Source organism: Trachymyrmex septentrionalis, unplaced genomic scaffold, assembly GCF_001594115.1.
Source record: "Trachymyrmex septentrionalis isolate Tsep2-gDNA-1 unplaced genomic scaffold, Tsep1.0 scaffold37, whole genome shotgun sequence".
NCBI classification, from domain to species: Eukaryota; Metazoa; Arthropoda; class Insecta; order Hymenoptera; family Formicidae; genus Trachymyrmex; species Trachymyrmex septentrionalis.
The window spans coordinates 5,518,490-5,526,901 of NW_017305536.1; the positions used below are offsets into that span (position 1 = coordinate 5,518,490).

The 8,412-nt window shown below is 37.2% G+C and overlaps 1 protein-coding gene across 2 annotated transcripts in view; it reads right to left on the reverse strand.

Moving 5' to 3' along the window:
- The window catches only part of LOC108750786, a 140,670-nt gene that overhangs the window by 55,116 nt on the left and 77,142 nt on the right, over window positions 1-8,412 (reverse strand). For both annotated transcript variants that reach the window (XM_018490522.1, XM_018490521.1), the window contains exons 5-6: window positions 7,159-7,767; window positions 5,717-6,630 (exon numbers count right to left, since the gene is read on the reverse strand). In XM_018490522.1, the coding sequence (XP_018346024.1) occupies window positions 5,717-6,630; window positions 7,159-7,767 (1,523 nt within the window). The remainder of the gene's footprint in view (window positions 1-5,716; window positions 6,631-7,158; window positions 7,768-8,412) is intronic.

The window sequence follows — 8,412 nt, forward strand, 5'->3', positions numbered from 1 at the left end:
GTGTGTATGTGAACAAATTTGATATTGTTTTTTTCTTTCCATTCTACTTCCTCTCATTTTTTGAGTTTTCTCTCTCCATATATTCTTTTTCTTTTAATTCTTTTACCATCTGTATTATTCGCTTTTTTCTATACAATTTTTTTTATATTATCTTTTCTTCATCGCTTTCTTTTACTTTGATTTTTGCCTTTCCTTTATAGCGAATTACGTTATTGCGACCGAAGCTTCTCGAAGCTTTCGCGCGAAATTGGCCGTTCCGCTTTCGAGATGTGAGACAATTGCGCGCAAGCGGCGTATTCGCAAAAAGCGCGGGAGGAACGGCTAATAGTGCAGTTGCAAAAATGGCAGGCAACATTCTCGTAACGTGGATCGTAATATTAATCGAGTATTTTCTCTGGTTTTAGACATCGTCGAAAAGTACGCAGGAAGAATTCGTAAACACCTTAGAAGGCGCATCACAGCAAACGTGATAATCCGCCTCATTTCACGCAAAAAAGGAGGAAAAAAGGGAGAACTTCCACGATGCAACTTGGCCACTTTGCATGGTAACTGGCTTCAAACAAGCGATAAAATATCGCGAATTTCAAAAATTTCACTCCATATCTCATTTGGTTGCCTGAATAAAAAAAAAACAGGCTAAAAGATTCTTTAATTTATTAATTTTTCAACAGAGTTAAAAGAAAAGTATAACTTCGGATAACGTTATATATTAAATAGCTGAAAGATTATATAATGTAAATTATTTTCCAAATAATTATTTTAGAAGGAAAGAATAAATTACACTTCACTTTATTCGTTAAGTGTATTTTTTACCATTTTTATTAATATCTTCTATATAATCGTTTGAGAAAAATTATAAATTAATCAAAGGATAACGATGATTATAAAAATTTGCGAATGTTAAATATCATTATAAGATAAAATATAATAGATACGCAAAGATATTGATAAGATCATGTGTTCAATTGTGGCTTTTATCTTGCAGCGTATGATAGCTTCAGTAATATCCGGAAAGAATGAACTCTTCAGAAATATTCAAAGCGACGATGGCCCGATAGATTCGTTCGAATAGAAAAGATAGACAGGAATATTGACTCTCGCGCCACGAGAACAAAAGTGACGGCCTACGTTACGGAAAAGCGATTGAATAAAGCGTAAAGGGTTTGGTAAAGGTGGAACTGAAACAAGAGGAGAATGTTTCGACGCGAAACAATGAGCTGCCGCACATCGTCGAGAGAGTTTCTCCGAGGCAAATGATAGATGTTCGTCTCCTTTTATTCCTCCGCCTCGCAGTTGCATCGCGGAAAAGATACTACTCTGGTGGAGTTTGAAGAGACTTCGCGAGAAGAGTTGTATATTCGGGAAGAGTTGTATATTCGGGTTGGCAGAAAAGACCGATGACGAAAAGCAGAGTGAACGAAGCCCTCAGTTTTTATGAACGTAAAAAAATTTAGAATTAAATACAATAAGGAGAGAAAGAAAATTCGGAAAATACTTTCCATGTTATAAATATTTGGAGAATGATTACCTTATTTACAATTAATTCGTTAAACGCCAATCAAATCCAAGTTATTTGTAATCTAAAATGTTTGGATTGAAAACATCATTTCAAAAGCATTTTGATTCGACATGTCTGGTTTGGTCCAGCAATTAGAAATCTATTTGCATTTTTATGGGAGAGGATTAAATTTTTCATGTAAAGAAAGTGGCAAAGTGAAGAATAAAACTAATATGTATAACGGCGAAGAGAAAGTCCCCAGGGAAAAGCTCGAGGCAATGGGATAAAACCAGAGAGATTGAGGCTGTGAGATTCAATAAGAGAGCGCGAAAGGGTAAAAAAGGGGAGATAGTAAGCCCGGTCGCAAGTTAAAGTTCGCGACATGTCTCGTCGTTTTCTTTAATTTTCCGTCACGACTCTTTCTCTTCTCTTTTTCTGCCTTTGTCTCTTTTTCCACTGAGCTTTCTTTCGAGAGCTTGTTATTGCCCGCACTCTTTGCAGAGAGTACATTCTCGTTGTTATGTGCTGTGCGCATTTTTTTTTCGTAATAGTCTTCTTTACTAAAAACGGGAATTCGCGCCATGCTCAGAATACATAATTCAACAAAAACTATATATGTTGTCTGGAAAATAAATTTCCCGATAAAAATAAAAAAGTGCCTCTTGATTTCGAAGTTCAACGAGATTGAATTCTTAAGGGGATGTTGAAGGGACGATTGAACTTGATCGATGTCGACAGTAAACAGACTTTGTTAGTTCTAAATTTAAAATGTCGATAATAATAATATCTTTAATTCATTTCTTACATTATATCGTTCTGTCTCATTGAATTGCATACATCTATCCTTATCTAAAATATTGCAGCTGCAATTATATATAAGGCAAGCTCTAACATCTATTGCTCGACACAATTACCGTTCTGTTTTTCATTTCCATTCTAAGTCTTCGTTAAGCATACATATAATTTACAGTTGAATAAAAATCTTTTTTTTAACTTTTAATCTTAGTCTCATAAACTCAGTATTGTTCGTTTATATAGTCCGACGGGTGGTGCAATGTCATTTTGTCTCTATAGGAGCTATAGAACTTTTATATTAAAGAAATATTTTATTTCAGGTGAGAGAGAGAGATAGCTCAACGAGAGAGAGAGAGAGAGAGAGAGAGAGAGAGAGAGAGAGAGTAAAAAAATGTAAGTTTATAATTTTTTATTTTAGATTTTAGTTTTTTTTAAATTTCATAAAGTCAACTATTCCATCTCTTCTAATTCTGCGTTTACTTCAATTCAAAAAGAATTTCTGATTCCGTTCATTCAAAATTCAGAATTTTTATACATCGATAATATCATCACTGCTGCAACCTTTTAAGCATAAAAAGTCAGATAGTTTTGCGTTTCTATTCACAAAATGGTAAAATTTATGTAAAATATAATTAAATACGTTTCATATTAAATCATATGTAACAAAACACATACAGATATGTTAAAAATCTAAAAAATAATCTAAACTAAAATAAATAAGATAGATTAAGAACAGAGAAAGGAGAAAATAGAAAAAAAAGACAATAATAAATTAATTCATAAATCTATTTAGAGAGAACTATCTAAGTATTTTAACTAATATTTTTAAAAATTTATAGATGAGTCAAGTGGCAATTGCAAATAACATATTCTAACAATAATGAATCGGTGGCTATTCGAATTCCGCACGTTTGCTTGATCTTAAATTCGAGGTCGACACAACGCCAAGTTCATCGATGAATCGAGTGTCACGGACCCACCCGTGGAAATACTTCCTCCATCTCCTCAGGGACACGGAGAAAAGGAGAGTTAAAGCGTCTCGGTGGAATCGAAAAACATAAAGCTTGAAATAGTCGAATGACGCTCGAATGCGTGCTTAAAATGAGAGAAATCGATAAAATTCGAATGAAAACGTGGTAATGTGAGGAAGAAATTAAAATCTACTGCAAAGAATATAAATGAAAAATTTCAAAAAGATTCCCTCGGAAGTACCTTTGCGTACTGTGTAATGTAATGGATGTGCATCTGTTATGCGCGCAGATGCATAAAATAGTCTTGTTACGCTCGATGAAGCAGCGAGAAAAATGTCGGAATACGCAAACGAAAAAGGTTTATACATGAATCTTCGTCCATACTGCCGTCCATGATATCAGGTAAATCAGTAGTTTAATTATTGTAATGTAGGTAGCACTCAGTACACATTTATAGAGCACGGAAATTCAGCAATGTAAATCTTTCATTCTAGGGGGCCACGAATTATCACTCTTTAATAACAGAAAGAAATTAATTAAAGTGATGACTATTTTTATTTTATTTTACTATTTTAATTTAAGAAAGATTGACGATAATGGCCTTTATAAATTTTTTTCAAGATAACCGTAATTATTACAGTTCTCATTATGAAACCGTCGTTGAATTTCTTATGGGTTAAAAACTGCAGATCGAGATGGTCTTTCTCAGCAAAAGTTTTCTCATTCGTGAGCGAGCCAAGCGCGCAAGTATGCGAATGTATATTCGCTCGATTCTCGCAAGGTAAACACGCTTTTTCCACGTCTGCCATTTCTTCGCTCCCTTCGGGCAAAGACAAATATTCGTGCGATGGACCCTTTCGTCGCCCTTCGACGCGCGACAAAACAAACTTTTCAATTTTGACGTTTCCACGGGAATCGTGCGAACCTGATGAAAATTTTGGGGGTGGCCACTGAGCTTAATAGTAAATCCTAATGATTTATAATATTTATACTATATGTTCACGAGCATGCAGCCAAAGATTAAAAAAATTTATTATTGTTACAAATATAAGACAATGTATACTGATTAAGACGAAAATGTTAATTGTAGTGTAACCCATTTACAAATTCTAGAAAACTTTTTATTTCAAATTTATAATTTATGCTAAATATAAGTGATTTATTATTGTTTAAAAAGAGATTCTCTCTCATTTATGATTTTTTTCTTTTTTACAATGGACGATATAAATCTTGATATACGAGTAAGTACAGAGATCTATGTCCATCTATATAAAGATTAAAACTTTTTCATTAATTTTATTCCCTTTATTTGTCTTTCTTCTTTTACTTTATCTCTCAACGTAGAAATCTAAATATAGATCTCCGTTCGCTCTCTCGTCTTTTACACTTCTTTTCGCAGCGCGGAAGAGCAAATATCCTCATTGGCCGTTTGTCCTGGCCAACCTCATATATGACCGAGCGAACACAAGCAGACATTACAGACTTTCTGTAATAACTCTTCGTCATCATCGAAGCTATCGATGGCGCCATATCGAGCGTCCTTGAGGTGCAATAATGCCGACACATTCGCTGGTTCTTTGTTCTTCGAACTATCGAGTCACGTAAGTGGATCCACGCGATAAGTCGCCCCGTAAAATAGTCCCGTACTTTTCAACGTAGAAAATCATCGTTATGTTTCATTGTTAATTGAAAAGTTCTGTGGAACAATAGTGCGAGGATTTTAGATGAAAATTTAATCGCGGTCAAATAGAAGATTAATATGTAAAAGGGAAAGTAAGTAAAAAGAAGCAGGGAAATGGCAATAAAACTAGTAGTAAAAGAAAAAGGAAACAAATTAGAAAATATAGAGGGAGCGTCACAACTATCGTGTAATATTTTAATAATAGCATATTCTGGAGACAATAGAATAAAAAATCCTAATATGCAAAATTCGCGCGATGAGGTTCGTAGTTACACAGACATGCCCATTAATCTATTATCTCTTAGTAAGACGCATGTCTGCGTAACTACGAGCTTTAGCTCGCGAATTCTAAGTGACATTATCAGTTATATGATCGGTTATTTGGTTGATAATTCAAAAACTATTATAACTTTAATATTTTCATATTAGAATTTTTTACTCTATCTTTAAAATACGCTATTAAACACTACTGTATGGTGATTATAAGACATCTTACAGCAAGAATAATTAAGCGGATAAGCAAAAAGTTTAAGGTAAAAATACACGAGCTTCCTATGTACCATACCGCCTATGTACCAATCTCAGCAACTCAATTATGTGACGGTAAACCCGGTAAACCCGTCCGGCGCGTTGAACATAGTTTATTCTCCTGAAGCGCGCTTAACAGGCAATTTTACGAGTTGTTCGGAACTTGCCATCCTCGGAGAGATCACGACAAGTGGAAGTTTAGAGTTCGCTTCGGCAAGTGAGTATATCTATAAAATGACTCACCTATCATGGGCCGCCTCTTCGAGACAAGTGATGACAAGCTCGAAATCGTTGAGCTTCTTTTTGCCAAGCACACTCTTTAAATGTCCGGCCAATCGCTGCGCTTCATCTGCAGGGAACTCCTGTCCCAGCAAAGATGTGATCCTGACGAGTTTGACGCTCTCGTTGCCGGCGAGCGCATCGAAGAAATCGTCCAGATATCTTGGATCGGATCCGCGTTCCACTTGGAACACCACTTCGAGCGCCTCAAGCGTGCAAGCGGGACTCTCGAGGATCCTGGCCCATCCTTCTAGCTCTAGAGGAGACGTGTGCACCAATGGAGCCGGAGGTCGTTCGTTGGGCGCGGGCCCGAATCCAGGGCCCGCGCCGACCAATCGGCAGACCGCTGAGATGTTGCCATCGGACGCGCCGGCTGCCTTTAGCAACGAGAACACAGCTCTGGGTGGCACTTCCAACGGACATAATTGATTTAGAATCAAGTGGGTCTTGGGACCCAGCAAGCCGGCTAAATGACCGATGATGCCCGAAGGTAGGCCCTCCAATTCACGGCGCAGGATGTTGGCATATTGCGCCACCGAAGTAAGATAGTACGCCGCCAAGAATTCCGCCACTGCCATATGAATAGGAGTGTAAAGATCTGGTTTGCGTCTTTGACCGAAGGTCAGTCCCCTCGTGAGGAAACCGAGTCGAGTGACCTCGATGCCTCCACCTCGTGCCCTTAGCTCGGCTTCCGTGTAACAGCATCTGCCCTCCCTTAGGGCAGCCAGGGACACCTTGCCGAAGTCTTCGAGACGCTTCCTACAATGGCCTGGAATTTCCTCATTATAGGGAATCGGCGGGTCTAAGCTCCTTTTCACGATGCACTTCACTGCAGCTTGCACGAGGGCGCTTGTCTCGGTCGGTAGATTTCCGGAGTCCTGGTAAGCAAAATTATGCTCGTGGATCAAGATATTTCTGTAGGATTTTCTAGGGCTCTCTACGTTATACGTTGTTTGAATCGAAAAGTGAACCATTTCCAAAAGATATGCAAAGAAAAAAAAATTTATAGTCACAATAAAACTGTCGCGTATATATTCGTAAATAATGTAAAAACAATCACTTTAGATGTTATTTTGAAAAAAATCAGTTTTGTTAAACAACATGTAATAGAAATATTTATTAAAAATAAATTGACGTAAAAATAATTTGTGTAAAAATAAAAATTCATTACTAAATTCATTTTATCGTTAAAGATAATGCTTCTAGCGCACGTAAATCTTTAAATAAAATTAATAAAATCTGATATAATTCAATGTTTTTTAATCTAATAAATTGTTTATTTTCATTACAAGTTTTATACGATCTGTTAATATTTTTCTTTTAAGAAATAAGAGACGTAATTTCCTAACTAAAATTCTTCGCATTGTAACTAGCAGACATCTGATATTTCTAATCACAAATCCTACCTGATACAAGCAGCAGAGCATGATCCATCCGAGCGGATGCTGGCCGAGCTGCCTGACGGATTGCGGTTGCACATTAAGCGCTTCAAGAAACTCGCAGGCTTTCTCGGCAATGTCGTTGTGAATGAAATAGGCCACGCAGAGTCGCTCAACGTGCGGCCACTCGAGGCCGGCTAGATGGATTCTGCGTTGAACCAAGGGTGCGAGGGCGATTGAGTTGCTAGGCGAGCACGTGACCAGGATCCTGGCGTCCGGGAACAATCGTCCCTCTAAGAGATCGGCTGCATCGCCGAGTGATGCTCGACCGCCCACGCACTCATCGTAACCGTCCAAGACGAAGAGTACGCGATCCTCCATCAGGTGCAAAGTACGCCATACCTGCGCGATCGCATCACCCAACGCGGCCGTTCTTGGGAACAATTCTCGCGCCAGGTAATTCAAGACGGGGCTACCGCGAAGCTCGCGCAACGGCACAATAAACGCCAAAGCGGGACCGTCGCTCTGTGTCGCCCATTGATGCAGTAATCGCAAACAAAGAGTGGTCCGGCCGCTTCCGGGGCCACCCTCGATAGCGACGCGCCGCGGCGCCTCGGATACGGTACCATCGCTCAGCTGGAAATCATAATTTGTTTCATATGAATAAAATGTAATAATAAAAATTAGAAAGACAAGTTTAACACTTCTGGCAAAAAATATCGATCGCTATGCACTTATTAAGATTTAATTATTATTATTATTAATCATTATAATCATTATTATAATCAAAGTATTATATAATTACAATAAGGTATTATAAATCAACATATATTTTGATTATAATTAAGATATTATAGTCACGATTGACGTAGAATGTAAATTCGTGCGAAATACTTGAATCATTCCTGATCTGTTGATTAAATTTAAAAAAGTTGTTTGCCACAATTATTTAAAATTTTCAACAAAAAAAAATAAATTGGAGCATTTCCCGCAGCGGATTAGAAGAAAATAAACTCGTAACATTAGTGTTTAGTTTAAATTTCACGTAACAAAACGCAACAGCAAAATATATTATACAGAGTTTGTGTAAAGGAAAAATAAATAAATGCTGTAAAATTAACTAAGGCAAACTCGTGACAAGCGTCATTTACGTAAACCGCAGACGACTGGCTGACTAAAGCAGAAATATAAAAAGGGTTAATACAATGAATTATAAATAATTTTTTCATATAGCAAAAATTCTTTCCGCATAATCGATGGTGCGAGAATAAGGAGAAAAAA